This window comes from Nothoprocta perdicaria, unplaced genomic scaffold, assembly GCF_003342845.1.
Source record: "Nothoprocta perdicaria isolate Ctin4 unplaced genomic scaffold, notPer1 scaffold_40, whole genome shotgun sequence".
NCBI lineage: Eukaryota > Metazoa > Chordata > Aves > Tinamiformes > Tinamidae > Nothoprocta > Nothoprocta perdicaria.
In genome coordinates this window covers 4,928,427-4,945,948 of record NW_020455644.1, presented here as the reverse complement: position 1 = coordinate 4,945,948, position 17,522 = coordinate 4,928,427, and the positions used below count along the sequence as shown (strand labels likewise).

At 38.2% G+C, this 17,522-nt stretch overlaps 1 protein-coding gene across 1 annotated transcript in view; it reads left to right on the top strand.

Annotated features, from left to right (window-relative positions):
- The first annotated feature begins 2,168 nt into the window (after window positions 1–2,168).
- LOC112952624 (copine-4) overlaps window positions 2,169–17,522 on the top strand; it is a 93,316-nt gene continuing 77,962 nt past the window's right edge. Inside the window, exons 1-3 of the mRNA XM_026045516.1 lie at window positions 2,169–2,246; window positions 10,319–10,390; window positions 13,371–13,445. Coding sequence (XP_025901301.1) covers window positions 2,226–2,246; window positions 10,319–10,390; window positions 13,371–13,445 — 168 coding nt within the window. The 5' untranslated portion in view covers window positions 2,169–2,225. The remainder of the gene's footprint in view (window positions 2,247–10,318; window positions 10,391–13,370; window positions 13,446–17,522) is intronic.

Below are 17,522 nucleotides of genomic sequence, written 5' to 3'. Positions count from 1 at the left end.
TGTTTGATGATTAACTGAAGGATTTCAGCTGTTAAAGCTGTCAATCTGACACCTTTCTTGAGTACTACAGTAAATCTGTGCTCCTGAGAATTGCTCTTTTTTTTTTCTTTTTTCTTTTTTTTTTTTTTGCTTCTTGCACGTGATTTACTCGATTCTTTGTGTCCTTGCCAATAACTACCATGGCGGCTAATGCGCTGTAAACTCGGAGATGTGAAGCAAGTGGCTGTCATTTTTTTGTTCACAACAGATGCTCCTGATCAGGAATCAGACAAAGGATCTCATCACTCTTCCTTGGAGCAATGTAATTTGTCCCCTCCGTGGCGTAAAAGCCAACTCATGCTCAGTGACTGATGTGCCCAAGTCCTACTTCATTTTAGGATCAGCTCCTGGAATTGTACAGAATTATTAGCTTTTTGACTACATGAAGGCAAAGGCAGTGGAAAAAAAGAAATGAAGTACATTGCTTACAGTGTCACCAGTAATGCATCACATTGAAAAGTTGCAAAAGCCTCTTTCCAAAAATGCGAAATCCAGCCTCTGTATTTTAAGAAAAGTGAGAAACACTCTGAGCACCTTTTTTTGAAGAAATAGCAGTTTAGATTTTGTGCTRTCTCTTCAGCAGTTGTAAGGCTTGGAGGTGGGAATATGCAACATATAATCTGTCACATTCTTGTAACTTGTTGAAGTGAACATTTGATGTATTTATAAAACATGTGATTTGCCTTGGATCTAGTTCTCAGCTCCTTAATAATGCAAGTTGTCCAAAAGGAATAATTACTTGGGGGTATTGCTTTTCCTTTGAGTTTGCTAAAACTGTATTGCTCTGCTGCTGTTGTGTTTTGTTGAATTGGTACAACTGGAAGTAGAAATTCTGAAGTTATTTATACATTCATTAGTCTAGGTAATCACCAAGTTACCATATACCTCTCCATCTCTTTTATTATCATATTTCCAAAATCCGGAGAATATGTATTATTAGGAGGAACTGTGTTATCTGTCTTTTATAACGTCCCTGCTAAGTTGGAGAGGTTTAACATTGCTGTGGATAGGGAGTTCTCCATGTATTCATCAAGAGATGAATAAGTGCTCCAAAGTGATTAGATTGCCACAGGGAAGGCAAGTCGCCTCCGGCTCGTCCACCACAATAATGAATTGTGTATGTGTCCAGTCATACCCAAGCCAAACTGGGATATGTTGGCTAAAATTGTCTTAGTTGCTCTAAAAACATAGCCTGCTTTGGTTTCTGTGGTTAAGCTGAGGGGAGTTACCTTGCTGAGGCAAGACAACTTAATCATACTAGACTTTTCACCTGCTGACATCTCATTAAATTCTAAATTTTAAAATAAGATCAGCTTGGTGAAGTCTTGTAAGAGTTTAATTAAAGCTTATTTGGTTTCTTGGGGTGTATATAAGATTTATTCTGTTTTAAATTCCTACTGGTCAAATTCATCCGTAATCTAGCTCTATTGGTCATAGCTGTACTGTACTGTATTGTAGGTGGTTTTGAACATAAATTTATCTTTCACAGTCTGCCACTGCGTTCAGAACTCCAAAATGTCCAGTATTTTATTGAATGCTTCTCTGCAGTGCAAACGGTTGTGACCTGATCTCTCTCAGCCTTTCTCTGTTGATCACATGCTGTCCTTGCATTCATGTATACGTTGTGCCACTGAAACCTGCTCTTGTGAGATCTTTAGAATTGTCTTTCAAGCGCTGCTTGGCTGTGTGCCCTGGCACAGGCTGTTTTGCCTGTGTACAGCGCCTGCTTCTGCCACCCAACAGCCTAATGCACTCAGTCCTCACTCACCCTGCACAGGAGATGGGGGACAGTTGCTGATGCAATTCCTGCATCAGACTTACTAGAAAGGAGAGACAAGGGAAGTTGGCCCTGTCTCATGTATGTGCCCAGCCCTGCACAAAAATCAGACCTGCAAAAGACCCAGGCAAATGATCTATGGCCACAGTCACCACTATCGTTCCTGATAAGTAAGCAACCTGTAGTCATTGTAGTCCATCACTGGTAGAAAAAGAAGCCACTTACATGATCTCTCTCTTTCTTTTGGCAGGTCGACAGGACAGAAGTGATTCGAACCTGCATAAATCCTGTCTTCTCCAAGCTGTTCACAGTGGACTTCTACTTTGAAGAGGTGCAGCGCCTGCGGTTCGAGGTCCATGACATTAGCAGCAATCACAATGGACTGAAGGAAGCAGATTTCCTGGGTGGTATGGAATGCACTCTTGGACAAGTAGGTTTTTTTGCCATGTTTTTTCCCTGGTTGTTGTTGTTTTGTTCTTATGTGAAATACTTCGCTTGTTATAAGATTGATAGATAAAGTTTGTCATTCATGACAAAATTCTTAATCAACTCTTTGAGCTAGATAATTAAGAATTTCTGTTGGTTTCACTTACTGTTGCAGTGCAGCTTCAGTCATCCAGTGCTTCAGAAAGTTAAGCATCAACAATYGGTTGGTTATATACAATATATACATTATATACCAATTATATACCAATAAAACCATAGGTTCATCATACCAGTGTTGCGAGACAGAGAGACTGCTGAGGAGAAAGTTATTGTCCCTAGCATTATATGGGATTTAAAGCAAGTTCCCAATCCAAGGAATTCTTACAAATATATTTTATTCCCATAGGCTAGTGCCTAGTGATGTGGCAAATAGAGAGATAGGGTTGGATTCGTTTCCCTGGCTCTCTGTCATCCTGAAGTTAGGTGTCTAGATCTAACTCTCAGTCTTCTAATTTCCATCTCTAGTCAGCAGAGAGAAACAGTTCCAGTAGGTGATTCATTCCACCTGAGACACCCAACATAGATTAGGATAAATTGCCTTCAGGAGATATCTGTCTCTCCCCATCAGTTATGAAGAGAGCCTGGATAGCTGTCTTGGAGAAGATACTGAGCTTTTTAGATGACAAAATGTAAAGGTGATCACTCCTACTGAAAGGATCGATATCTAGCAGTTGGCAGAACCAGGGCTGCAGCAAATTCCTGTATTGCTGACTGGTCGTGTGCTACAGTGTCCCAGGCATTACAGAGTTTATTTCTAACTGGCAGGCTTTGTGTTATGCAGCATCTTATGACACAGATCTCTGCTCTGGCAATGATAGCAATCCTGAAGCTGGTCTCACTTTCACTGAGCTGAGTTTAGATTGGCAGTTCACTCTGTGATTTTGGGTAGCTTGTGTGTCAATGAGGGAAGGCAGTGCTCTCATTTGGATTATCTTTTGGGTCCTTTCACATAAGCTTATAAGTTGAACGTGAGAAGATCCTGCAAAGCTTCCACTCTCTATTTATCACCTTCTTGTTCCTCCCTAACCCCGACACAACCCTTTTTTCCCTCTCCCTTCTGTTATTCAAGAAAAGTCAAAAACCTGGGGCCAAACATGCTGAAAGGGGAAAACTTTTACTCAAAGAAGGAACAAGAAATACATGCATTTCCTGACTTGAAAGCTCAACATGAAAGTATTGGTTCTTAGAATCCTTTGAATGCATAGTGAAGGCTGTTCTTTCTGACAGACTGCTTGTGGATGTTTTATAGCTGCAGTCAGTCAAAATAAGCTACTCCTATAATACCTAGAAGAGTGAGAAACATAGAAAAGAAATTCTTTTCTCTCATAATTGGCTTAAAAACAAAAGAAAATTTGTCCTTGCTGCTGCCTGTAGCAAAAGCATGTCTTTATAATGATTTGATCCCTATAAATAGTACACAGTTGGGTAGGTTGCAGTAATTTTAATGGTAACTAAGAAAAAATAAGAATGTGAAATCTGAAAGCACAACTGTAACCTTGCAGTCTCTGATAACATTACCACATTTTTTGGTGATAGTGTTTTTTCTCTCAGTTTTCCAGACCAGAAATATTCCTCAACTCATCTAAAAAAAAAAAAAAGTTAGCATTGGACTTGTCATCTAAGAAGAGCCAGCCTTGAGGAATCCAGAACTCAAAATCTTGCAACACAGATATACAGATATACTTTGTATATACAGAGCTTGCAGCCAAACTTGGAAACTCTATGTAATTACTGCATTTTTTACGATGTTAACAAAACCATGGCTTTTCTTGAGCTAATTTGGACATGAGCTTCTTTCTGTACATCAATTTCATGACTGAATAAAACAGTCTTCTCCCAAATGCTGAAATAAATGTGTCCCAAGAGAGCGAAAAGTATCTAGAGACACACTTCTCTTAGCTCTTTCAGCAGGAGCTTTATGTCTACTGCTTTTGCAGAGTCGAGCCGACTCTGGATCCATCTTTACCAGTAAGTCCTGCACTTAGCAACATTCTGGCATGCAATCCTAGTTATGCCTGCATGCAAACCGTAGAAGCATCAGCAGGCATTTCATGTGCTGCACCTCTGTACACAAGTAGAGTGAATGGTCATGGATGTAGACCTGCTGTGTGYAGTCAGGAAAAAGTCACTGTGCTAAATAGAGACATTTCCTGAAAGCAGTTAGGCTGAAAAGCTTTAAATAAACTAATGGCTTCTGACTCTTTAAGGGGTTGGGGGAAGTTGGTTGGTTTGTTTGTTTACTTTTAAGCATTTAAAGAGTCTTTTCCTTCGTTTGTGCTTCTGGAATCATTCAGTAGACCCGAGYACACAGAGTAACTGTGATCATTTGAACCAAGGGGCAGGAGAGTGGTTTATTTTTTTTTTTTTTTGCTGTCCATCAAAACCTAATGGAAAAAAAACTTGGACAAATGCTGTCAAAACATGAATAGTTTAATTGTCTGGATATTCAGCTAGAATGGGATAACTGCAAATTCAAGSCCTTTTATGCTTTTGTATTACTGCCTGTGTGTTTTCTGAGCCTCTTTATAGCTCTTTTTAAAAATTGTTCTATTTTATATSGCATTAAATTTATAATGCACTCAAAAGATATTATTTAGTACAGTAGGGGCTTAAACTTTCTAATACCCCAAGTTCACTTCTTAACCACACCAGAATTAAGTGTTAGGAGRTTCTCATAGAAATTTCTTTTGTCTGAAGTTTTTCCCAAACGTCTCAGGCTAATACCTAAGAACTCTCAAAAATGGTTCCAGTAAATAATCATTTTCTGACAAGTTTGTTTTGATTGAACAAAATTATGCTGCCAAGACAGTCAAGAGTCCTGTTTAAAAACCAGTGAAGTTGTTATTCCCTAAATGCTAAGAACAGAGCTCTGCAGTGGAGTAGTTTTTCTTCTATTACTTACTACAGTTGGTTTCTGCCAATTTGTGCTTCCATGTCCTGTTTTCCGTCTTTTAATTTAGAGAAATGTGAAAGTATTGTTACAATTCACAGCCCCTTTACTTGCTCAAAAAGCGTGGAACCTGTAGTGAAAACTCAGCAGAGAAATGTCTTGTGCTGTCAAGAGCCTGTTCCAGTATTATTTAAAGGATTAATGTTTCTCATAAATGCACATGTATAAAAGTCATATTGGAAAGACTTCTTCTCAGTAAGAAGTATTGTTGTCTGCATTAATACTTTTAATGGTATCATTAGCAGCTTATAGACTTGAAAATTCTGATTGTTCATTAATGAAGTTTCAGCCGTTGCAAATCTCCTTGCTTTTGTATTAAAGAAAGGTTAGAAGAGCCATGACTGCATTCAAATTATTTTAATCAAAATAGTCTGTCTGAGAATAGCTGTTCAATAGACTGCTTCTGTGGAGCAAAAGTTGGAATTTTCAAGGTTTCCAGATTCTTACATCTCATAAGATGTCTCTGTGCTCCATAGTTATCTGAATACCTTACTTGGTCTTTGATCTCCTCCGTATGAGGCTCCCCTATTCATTAGTGGGATGAATGRTAAATAGCATTTAGATAAAATATCATTTTCTACAGGGGTGACTCAGAGCACAAATGCACCATCCATGCAGCAGTCTCGCTTTCCCTCAGCATTTCCACACCTAAGTTCACAGAGAGCCCAAGGTTGCCTCTTGACATTGCAATGTGAACCCTAAAGCTGTGAGATTTTCTGTTATAGATGACTCTTGCCAACCAAAGYTAATGGAATTACTTGCACAATTTGCACTGCTTTGTTTTATATATGTTATCTTTTGTTTCAATTACTGTGGCAATCTAGAAAACTAATTTAAAATCTAGTTTTCTGTTGTAGAGAACTGTTTCTGTTCTGTTTCAGAGAGTTTTAATAATAGCTAATTGTAGAAAGGCTGCACACACTGCATACTAATTAAATCCAAAGATGTTTTATGCCATCAATAAGCTATTTCCTGTAATATTATTATTTCCTCTTGTGATATAGCTATCTTTTTTTCACAGTGTTCTGTTTTGATTTGACTACTTTCAGATACAGTTTTTTAACAAAGACAGGCAGAGCTGTAATTCAGATGTAAATAGGCTGCGAACTGATCAATGCCATAGGGATCAAAAGAAATCCTGAAGAGTGGTATGTTACAGAAAGGGTCGTGTATAAGAGAATGATGAGTAGAGTAGTCAGACTGGTACTACCAAGAGGAAACAAGAAATCCTCTGATCAGGAAGGAAGCCTTCTGTATTAAGGACATATATTCAGTATCTGTGAAGGACTGAACTTCTCCCCAAACCTTCATGAGTACAGGGTAAGGACCCTGATAGCCACCTGCTGCCTGGCCTCCCTTTGTGTTGAAATGCAGGATGTTTGAGGCACCTCTGAGACCTGTGTTACCATTTCTGGAAATAATTTGATGGGTTCAGAAGAAGCTAGGGGACAGACAGCAGGAGAGACACATGGCACTGTAAATCTTGCTTCATCCCAGAGCAAAATAAAGATAAATGTATGAATAAGAGGGGACAGTCTTTAGATTGTGAGCCAGAGCTACCTTTCTTCTTCTACCCTTGCTTAAACTGAATATCCACTTGCACAAGTGAAACATGAGTAATGTCCATCTGTTTACTTGTGGATATTTAGAAGTTTATATTTGACCTAAATGAGTTGGAGTGCCCTAATATTTTAAGTGACAAGCTTTAAGGTATATTTTTCAAATGTTAAATCTCTAAGCATTTGCCTACCATCTTTGGTTTGCCTGCATGAGTATGGTGTAAAATTAGCAATGCTTGTCAAGAAAGGAGCAGAGCTAAGATAAAAGATGCTTTACGTTAAGCCAAATATGTATTTTAGCACKTTTTGTGGAAAACAGTTGAGAGAGCTGTATCTTTAGGAAGCTCTGAAAAAAATCAACTGCAGTTTTATAAACACAGGTTGCTGTACAGTGCTGTACAGTCTGGACTTGTGTTTGTATCACTTCTTTGGTTTGAGAACAGCATGGTACCATGAACTAAAAATGATCCCAATCTGTAACATTTACACAGTGGGCAGGAAGCTATATTGCATACCCCTTTACATGCCACTGAGACTATTGGCCCAATGTTTGCTGCTGTAAAAATCAGAGAGCCGTGGTTTATATGTCACAAAAGCCAGGTGTCACGGTGCATAAATCAAAAAAGAGCTGTGGCCATAATCCGTGGAGGTTTCGGTCATTATTTATAGGAGGTCTGTGTTAGCTGAAATGAATCATAGATCCTTCATTGTCATTGTCAAAAGGTCCTGGGAAATGTCCCTGGCAACACAGAGATCATCTTTTAGCAATAACTTATGATTTAAAATGGAGCAAAAATTTCTGAGACATACAGTGATTGCAGGAACACTTTCAGAAGCCTTTAGCAAAACAATATACTGACATTGTGTCTGTGTATGACTAGATATTACATATGCCTATTTAATTCAAGCAAAGAAATTAGAACAAACGTTTTCTGACACTAGAAAAATATGGAATAGGGCCTCCTGCTCATATATCATACTGAGAGGCCGTGTTTGGTTTGAYAGCTTTAGGCAGTGCAGGTTTCACAAGGTGTCACCCTGCGCAGGAGGCCCAGTACTGAGTTCTGCTCTCTGTATTGACGATGGCAGATGCTTCAAGGGCTCATTGCTTAGGACGAGAACTTGGTTGTTGGCAACCAGGACTCAAATGCTTTTTACAGTGATGTTCAGCTACACAATGAACATGATATGTAAATGATAGCAATTTCTGAAAACTTGGCTGCTATAGCCACTGAGAGCTGCTTTTTGTACAAGGCACAAACAAAAAGGGTCATATACTGCTAGAAAAAAAAAAAATTCCTTGTCAATTATCACAATGATAGTGATAACTGACAAGGATAAGCTTATCCCAAGTTACTAATTGCCGTTTGAAGCAATGATGTTGGCACATTGCTGCCAGATGGAAGATTCCTTTTACTGGCCACTTAATTAACAATCATTAGGCCTTTGTCCACCAACACATGTTTATTCATAGAGAGTGCTCACTGTGTCACCGTGATGCTGATGGCTTAGGGGACTGGCCTTATTACTGTGCCTTAGCAATGGCAGCTGTCAGGGAACAATAAGGACTGGCTGCCCTGAAAAGGAAAGTGAGAATTGAGGAGAGCAGTTTGAGGTCTGGAAAACCTGGTCAAAAGGAAAAGAGAATGAAGTTGGGTAATGTCGTCTACAGACAACTCTCCAAAGATGGTATTGGTCTTGAGATGAATGATTGCCTAAAAGACAAAGACATTATTTATCTTATTTATAGTGGATTAGACAGAAATAACAGTCTTAAATTGCAGAGAATAAGATTAGCTGTTAGGAAAATATACCTACAGTAAATATAACAAATAACATAATAATTTGAAATAACCAGAGGAGGATGTTTCTCTCTGCCTTTGAAGAACTTTGCCTTTAGAACTGATTAAAGACACGTCTGTCCTRAATGACCCTGCCTTAAGCCTAGGAACTGGACAAGAGGATTCTCAATCAAGTCCTGTGATCTATGAAAGGTGGACACAGGGAGGAATGACCAGGAGCTTTACTCAAAAGCACTATGAAAGGAACAAAATCTGCATGAGCTGTGAAGATTCCCTAATTTTCAGAAGACATTAAAGACATGTCTCTGTCCATTCCAGGTTTGGAGGAGACTCTTCTGGCAGGGATCTGAGCATGGCAGCATGTGAAGCTTGTGGTGCTTCACTGGATAGGTTATTAAATACCTGTTAGGTCTGACAGAAATATGTTGATTCTGCTTGGGGAAGTAGGAAAAATAACCTCCTTGAAGACCTTGCTTGTCCCCTGCCATGTTCAAGTGATCCACTGTAGCCTCCTTGCTCAGATGAAGCAAAACAAGATCACATTTGGGCTTTTGCCATTGTAGTTTATGGTGTCAAATTCCTTCTCTGAGATGWTGCAAGGCTCGAATTTATGTCAGAACTGTGTTTTCTCTCCTGCCTCCTAGCAGCTTGTTGATAATGCCCATGATTYTGCGTTGCTGTGATTTTGCAGTGCTATGATTTTGACCATTACGTACTGATTTGGCTTATCATTAAGGTGCACGTAACACCCAGGAGTCTAATGAAGTGTTTGGAGTTGTTCTTTACACTGTATGATTGCCTCTCTTTTACAATGAATATTTCTGTGTATTTTGCCAAAGCCATAGTTTTGCATCTGTTTGTGGACCACTTTATTTGAGGTATTACATTTCAGCCATCTGAGTGAAGCTGTCCTGGTAATGTTAGATGAAGGAAAGGGCTGATTGTAGCATAGAAGGCAAGTGCCAGAGTTTGGGGTTCTTCCCTAGGGCAGGAACAATCGTTTCTTCAGTGTCGGCTCAGCACCTACCTCAACATGATCCTGCTCCAATGCTGTGACATTGCAAGTARTTTTAGTTGGCAATGTAAGCTGTATTTGGAGGTACCTCTACATCTGTTGATGCTTTGGAGTTTTCCAATAAATAGCATTTTAATATGTCGTAAACTTTACCAGCCTGAAGGATCTGAGATACTGGTGCATGAACTGTAGCTTGCTGATTATGAAATACTGAAAGCTTTTTTCCTACCCTATATTTTTCTAATATTTTTACAAGTCTGGTTTTAAAGGTTTACTGTGGAAATGTAACCATCATTGTGACAAGAAATAGGTTTTTTTGTCATTATAGCTCTGATAACATTTATTTGAGGTACATTTGTAAATGTTAATAGGCAAGTTTATTTGCAACGTTGTGTTCCAGCTGAGGTGGTAAGAAAGGAGACTAATTTAGAACTAAAAGTAAGGGTTGGATTGCTTGTGTCTCTTCTGATTTTAGAGTTGTTGTGTTTTTAAAACAAAATAAATTCTTTCTGTTCAGTTCAGATTTTGATTTCCTCAGATCAAGGCTGTACCTTGATACAAAAAAAAAAAAAAAAAAAAAAAAAAAAAAAAAAAAAAAAAAAAAAAAAGACAATATAACATTGAAATCATAATAAGTCATGTATTTACTACAGCTTCTAATTTTTCCCAATTGTTTTGATTTTTGTGCAGATTGTTTCTCAGAGGAAACTCTCCAAGTCCTTACTCAAACATGGGAACACAGCAGGGAAATCATCTATAACAGTAAGCCAATGCTAAATACACTGTTTTTTCCTTTTATTTAAAAACATCTAGTGTGGATTATTCTGCATAAAAGCCTCTTGCTAAGTTACCAGCACAACCCTTAATTGAGAAATGCATTTASATTGTTTATTTAAAAGATTCCTTTACTGTTTCTGACAAATATTTATGATAAAAGAATGTAACAAATAATGCATGTCTTTTTACAAAAGCCATAGTATTTACTAATTTTAAGGCACTTTGCTGAAAGCACTAATGTTGTTCTGCTTGATTTTATTTAAAGCTCTAGTGTTCACTTCTATCCATTTTGACATGCTTGGTTCTGAATTTAAGATGTTGCATGTGAACCACTCACCTTATTCCTCATGAAATTAAATGCAAATTTTATATGGTCACTGTTAGAAAGRTGAAGGCATCTTGTGTTTCAAGGCCTTTGGACTCTTTTCCACTTCCTTAAAAAACATCGGAAACCATCCTGCCCCAAAATAGCAACAAAAAATGCAGAATTGCAATGGGATTACGTATTTTATTTTGAATTGGATGCATTCTAAAATCTGAAAATTAAATTAAAACATCTCTTTCCTGGCTTGTTGGGATATCATGCTTTTCTGCACTGAATCTAGCTTGGTTGTGACGTTTGCAGCTCTTCACTAAGACAGTGGCTGTAATAAAACACGTTACTGCAGGACTGTCTGCTGTTTGCCTGATGGGGTTAAAAAAGTTTTTTTACCCTTCATATGCAATTAGCCAAATGGGTTTCTCTTTGTTTGACTGTTTTTGTTTGKTTGGTTGGTTGGGGTTTTTTTCTTGCCTTCTGAAGCATTAGAGATTGGACATAGCCAGGGAAGACACAGCAGACTGTAAGAAGCAATACTCTGGGGAGCCCAGGGCATTTTGTTTCCTAGCTCTCTTCCTTAATGCCCGGCTGAGAAGTGATTTGCTCAATGTGCAAGGTGAAACCCATTCTTGGTTTGGCTTTAGAAAAGAATTCCCCTTTATTCAGACTGAGCAGAACCATGAAAGACTTTTGCTCACTAAATAAGCGATGCGTTTTGCCGGCAGGGATTATAAGGGCATATTTCAATTCCCCAGCCCCAGTCTGGACRCTCCTCTTGTTCTGCCAGGGACACTAAGCATCTAGTCTTGTGAAAGCGTGAATGGTTTAGTTCAACTGAAATGATTGGACTTGCTAGCAGAGTGTTCTGGAAACAAAATTAATGAACTGAGATATACAGAGGATGAGAGAAATAGTCCCTGCTGGCCTAACACGGGCTGATAACCATAAAACATAGACCATAGTTACCTGTTTGGGCTTCTAGACAGCGGTACTGCAAAGCAGGTAGACTTTACACAAGCAAGAGAAAAATGAACTCAAGCAAAAATAACTCTGTGAAAAGCTTACTCTCTCAAGAGAATAAATCAAAAAGGATCAGTTTTCATTATTTCTGGTCCCAGGGCACATAGGTGCCTGTCAAATGTTGAATTTACAAATATCAGTTTCCTAACTTGTTTAGCTTATTGAATTATGAATTTTACCCAGGATTTTGAAAGTGCCTTTCTCAGAATAGTTTTCTGTAGTTTTATTGTGCCTGTGGCTGTGGAATGTCTCATCAATACATTTTTATTATGTGCTGATGGGATAAAAAACAATCCCTTGCAGCCTCTCCAGATAGAAGCCTGGCAGCCTTTACAAGAGAGGCATCATTATTTTCAGTTAAACATATTTGTGAACCTGGGTGTGCAAATCTGAGCAYACTGGCAGTGATTCCTAGCATGTGATCCTTTAAGCTGCCAGATAACATGGAAGCAAAACGTTTTGTCAGACTCCATGGGCTGTATTTTCAGCCAGCTCACACTTACCTGGAGCTTGTAAAGCCYAGGTACATATTGGTACATACTGTGACTGGACAGTGATGCCCAGGGAGGCATTTGTGGGTGTACACGGCTACAGGTGAACTTTTTGCAGCAGGRAATACCAGTTTATTGCTGTGGGCCTAAGCTAGTTTCTCATAAAAAAGAAAAGAAAAAAAAAAGACAGAAATGCCCTAAAAATCYCCAAAGATACTGTTTATTGAAGCTGCAGACTGCCTGGAAGTGATTGTGGGCATGATACAGCTGTGTTCTTTGGGGTGATTTAGTCTGTGGGGAGGATACTTGCAATAGGAAATGGTTTTATAACTGCCAAATAGAATAAGCTGTGGTTTGTTTCAAAGACCATTTTTCGGCTAAATAGCCCTATTTGGTTAATACTTCCTCTCTACTGATGTGTTTCAGTGGCCAGTAGGGAGGGTATTTTGCTGGTTTGTTTTTGGCTTGGTTTGGTTTTAATCAAAATCATAGAGCACAGTGACTGACATAATTATCAGCATAGCTCAAGACCACTGAAAGAACTACAGTAAATTATTTCAGCATCACTGTTACAAATGAATCTACAGTGAGGGTTTTGCCACTGTATTGCAGTCGAACAGCACCAGGAGAACCCTCCTACTGTAGATCTATGTGTTATAGCAGCTAGTGACAGGTGACTTCACTTCTCTTTCTATTTAGCATGCCAAATGACACTGAAATGGTGTAGGAGTAGCCTAAGTTTCAGGTCCAAATAACACCACTCCTGTATGGCTTTTTTAATCCCTTAGAYATAGTCAGACTGTGTTGAATTCTCTAGTGTCCTATCTGAGGATAAGTACGTGGTCAGGAGAAAGGGCTCAATGGTAGACGTTGATGTCTGTCAATTAACAACTGATTGCCAGGGTATAAATGTGTCATCAGATGTGATTCAGATTTGGAGCCTTAACAAGTTGCTGCCCATTAACTGAGCAGTGGATTAACTGAACACTTAGTCCTTCATGATTGCAAGGAGAAGCCTCTTACCTCGTATCACACTTCAGTTTCCTAATGGGGTCTCCAGTCTTCCCAATGTTAAATGCCATCTTTTTCCCTCTTCGCTATACCATGCAAAACTTAAATGGAGTTTTCCATTTAGGTGATTGCTGAAGAATTATCTGGCAATGATGACTACGTTGAACTTTCTTTCAGTGCACGGAAATTGGATGATAAGGTAAGCTGCTTGATATTAACCTTGGTGGAAGATATAGGAATGCTTGCAAATAGAGTTTGATGAGCTTTTCCCCCCATGGATTTTTTTTTTTTTTGGCCTGTTATTAAACACATCAGAGATTTCAGACCAGTGTTCACAGTGAGGCTTTCCTCAACCTGTGAAGTAATTAAAATAAACTCAAAGGAATCTAATTAAAACCAGGACAATTTAATTTTTTAAAATGCCACAGATGAGAAGTGCTTATTTAAGTGGGCTTTCTATAAGTAGTCAGAGATATTATAGTTGAAGTAAGCATCTTAGAATAAAGCTGGAAAACTTGCTAACAGCTTGAGACGTGTTTTTCATTCAACAAAATATAGCCTGAAAATGACAAAAAGACCACTCTATATCTGTTTAATATTTTTTCTCCTATTAATAAAAGTCCTTGCATTGTATCTAACTACTTTTCAATTTAAGAAATGTTTCTTTCTGAAGATATTATCTGTTGTTACTTAGCAAAATTCATATAATAAGGACCTCTAGCAACTTTTAGCCCAAGAAATCGAGATGACTTTGCTTGTCAAAGGAACACCTGCTGTTATTTTAGTGTTATAGAAGGCACATAATTATKTGAGGTAATCTGGGGAATATCTTTGTAATTAATTGCAGTCATAAAGCCATGACCATCTTCTAGATAATAGAGCTTTACATGTAATTGAAAATCAGATGATTAATATTGCACTGAAGTACAGTATCTGCCATTAGTCTATAGTCCCCTCCTGCATGTGAAGCTGACTGTAATTTGACAGAGATGGTAACGCTGTGCAAAACTTTGTGGCAAGAACATTCAGATGCTCTAAACTTGTGCTGACATGTGATAGCTTAATCAAATCCCTCAGTGCTTTTGGAAACATTCATTAGGTTTTCAAAATGAGGCCATAACTGATGAATAGMATTTGCAGTTGAAACTCCCAGAAATACTCAGGGAAGCAGAAAGTGATTACTAGAGCAGGAATGTATTTTGAACATACAGGTAAACAACACTGCTGTGCTCAGCTTCGTTAATGGTCATAAATGATCAGGAACTCAATTTGTTTTTTATCTGAAAGATAAAGTACCCCTTCATTTAGAGATGCTGCATTCTTAGTGACTCCAATCACGGCATTTTTTTTAGATGTGAAAAAGTAGATTTAGTAAGTTCTGCATGGACAGCCATTTTCAGACTTGGATTTCTCAAGCTGCATATGTCTGTTTTCCTGATCCACATGTTGCCACATCTAGAAAAAGGAAAGGAAATGTGCAACATGAGATGTCACTGGGGCCTTTCTTTGCCATAGGTATAAATGCATTCCGGTGTAAATACTTGCTTATAGCTCTTGTTGATATTAAGTAAAAGGATACTTCTAGAATATGCATCTGCACTGGGACAGGGCTGTCCGGGCTATAGCTGTAGAGAGGTGCTGAAACACATTTCTTTAGGGAGTTGAAACACATTCATATTTGGAGATAAATTAGGGAGTATGGTTATGAAACATGACAAGTGCCTTGTGACTCTTGCCGTTTTTACATATTTGGTCTAGGTGGGCTTCATCTAATAAACATTTCCTGGATAGGTCTCTGTGCAACCCAGGCAGTGACTCACCATGTGTTATGTGAGTCAAATATCCTAGCCTCAGTTGACAAAAATTAACCAAGGTCTGTTAGATTTGAAAGAGGTCTGTCAAAATACYTAAAATGAATTTTGACATCAGTGGTCTCAAGGGACTATTAGTAATTATTGTTAGTAGGGCTTGAAAATACTTGAATTGCATAGTTCAACCTTTGGTAAAAAAGAGTGAGTGCTTTCATGTCACACAAAGGTCCAAAAAACCCATCAGAGAACTAAGAAGAGCCAGACTTCTGAAATCTTAAGTACAGCTTTGCCTGTCTTCCTACCCAGAGTGGCAAAGGGCTGAGTAGAGAGAAGGTGATATCAGAGAAGCAGAGCGAGGTCTGTAGCTGCCCTGGGGTCTCCCGCAGGAAGGAGGGAGCCTGTGCGAGCAATCATTGAGGCAATCCTGCCRGATCATTCCTGCAACCCAGGATCACCTTGGTATTCACAAGGGTTCCAAGTTAGGCAATAGGGTTGCACTGGGGAGGGCAGAAAACAAGCTGAATCCTAATCCCTCACAATTATTGGATAAAGAAGTTGGATGTCTCTGAAGAAGACAAGTTTTGTTTCCCATCCATACCATCAGTGATGTCTTGAAAGGACAAGCATCGTCTTCCTCCATGCCTCAAAGGAAAACTCTTTGAATGGGGGTGCTGGATTATGGTCCTTGAATAGATGAGCTTTCTTCTGCTCTGAATATGGTACCTGTGCTCCAATATAGGGATATGTTTCTAAATACAGCCCACTGGCAATAATTACTATTGACCACTCTGCTCCTTGGCCTCCCGGGACTGAGGAGTTGGGTGTTCCCCAGTCGGTGTGCAAGCAGCTTTGAAGAATGGAGAGGAGGTGCTGTGAAGAACAGAACTGTCCATCAGTAGTGTAGTGGCTCTAACTAGTGAGCTCTAACTATGTCATTCCCCTAAAAATACTATTTTTTAGATAGTGTATATTAAAATAAATATCCTCAGTGATGAAAAAAAAAAATGTAAGCAACACAATTTTGGCAGATTCAAGAAAATTTGTTACTGTAATTTAACAGGCAGTGCAGGTTTGCTTGCTTCTCTATTACAGCCTATAAAAATACCAGAGATGTAGAGAAGCTATAAAACAAGGAAATCCTACTAGATTTTTTGCTTTAAGATATGGCTGAAGATTACTGAAAGGTCACAGGTATGCAAGTTTCTTTTGCTTAACTAAATTTGCAGACATAAAGGTTGTATTTTTATTGTGGTGCTTGACTGGAAGGTGCAACCACCTTATCATATTTTRTTGAAGCCTTGCAGCTCAGATAATGCATCTTTGTTTCAAGAGATCCACTGAGAACACTTCATAGTGGGACAATAACTTTTGGAAAAGTTGTATCGCATTAATAGCTATATCGTAATTACAACAACAAGCAGCTATGTTTTTATGATAGCTGTAATAAATCTTGAGTACTGAGGCAGGCAAATGGCTCTTCTTGTTCTAAGAAAAGTTCTTATCACAAATCGGAAAAGATTCTCCAGCAAATGTCTAGAAAATATACCACATTGTTTTATATTTTCCACGTACAGAAGTACTAAAAAAAAAAAATCCATGAACATTGGACTTTACTATTTGGAAARCTTCAAAATTGATTAGTGATTTTTGGCTGCTTCAGCCCCTTTATTAGAGACTTTTGATTAGACCTCCAAACAGATTTTTAAGAAGTGTTGTGTTCTGAAAATGAAAGCACTAAAAGAGATGTCTAGCTGACTGGTCAGAAACTGAGGTGTTTAATTTTTTTAATTTTAGCTGTTCACTTAAGTTAATACTGTGCAACTGCTGCACAAACTGAAAGAACAATGCTCATTAACTGGTAAATGTATTACATTAATCATTTAAATGTTATTAAAATATCAAAACATTGAAAGTTTATTGCTACTATTCTTTCAGAAGATGTTCTTATGAAATAAAACAAAGCTAGGTTCAGAATAATGATCAAAAAAAGTCTCAAAAGCATTAGTAACTATGAAATAAACTGTTTCTTAAGCATATCGATTTAGAGTTGTTATGAGGCATCTTTAATGTTGAACAACTTTTGGTTTGTATTTCTGAAAAGCAGAGGATATTTTACATTGAAGGGGAAGCTGTAAGCCAATATCCAGAGTTAAAACCTTTCTCTTTAGTTGGCATTGCTTTGGTTATTAAATCCCCATATTAAAAATTAGCTCACTTGTACTGATGTTTGTTGTTTTTGTTTTCATGATATTCAACTGAGATTGAGACTATAACAGAGTGCAAACCACTRAAGTTTACTTCGAGTTTTCTTACACAAAATGTCGGTTTCCTTTCTGAATTTTAAGTCCTGCAGAGGAAATTCTCTGGATGTATCATTCTGGGGTGTTTTCTTTTAGATAGTTTTCTGAATTATAATTGAGTTTACTAAAGAATCTATTAACACAGAACTTTAAAAAAGGAGTTTG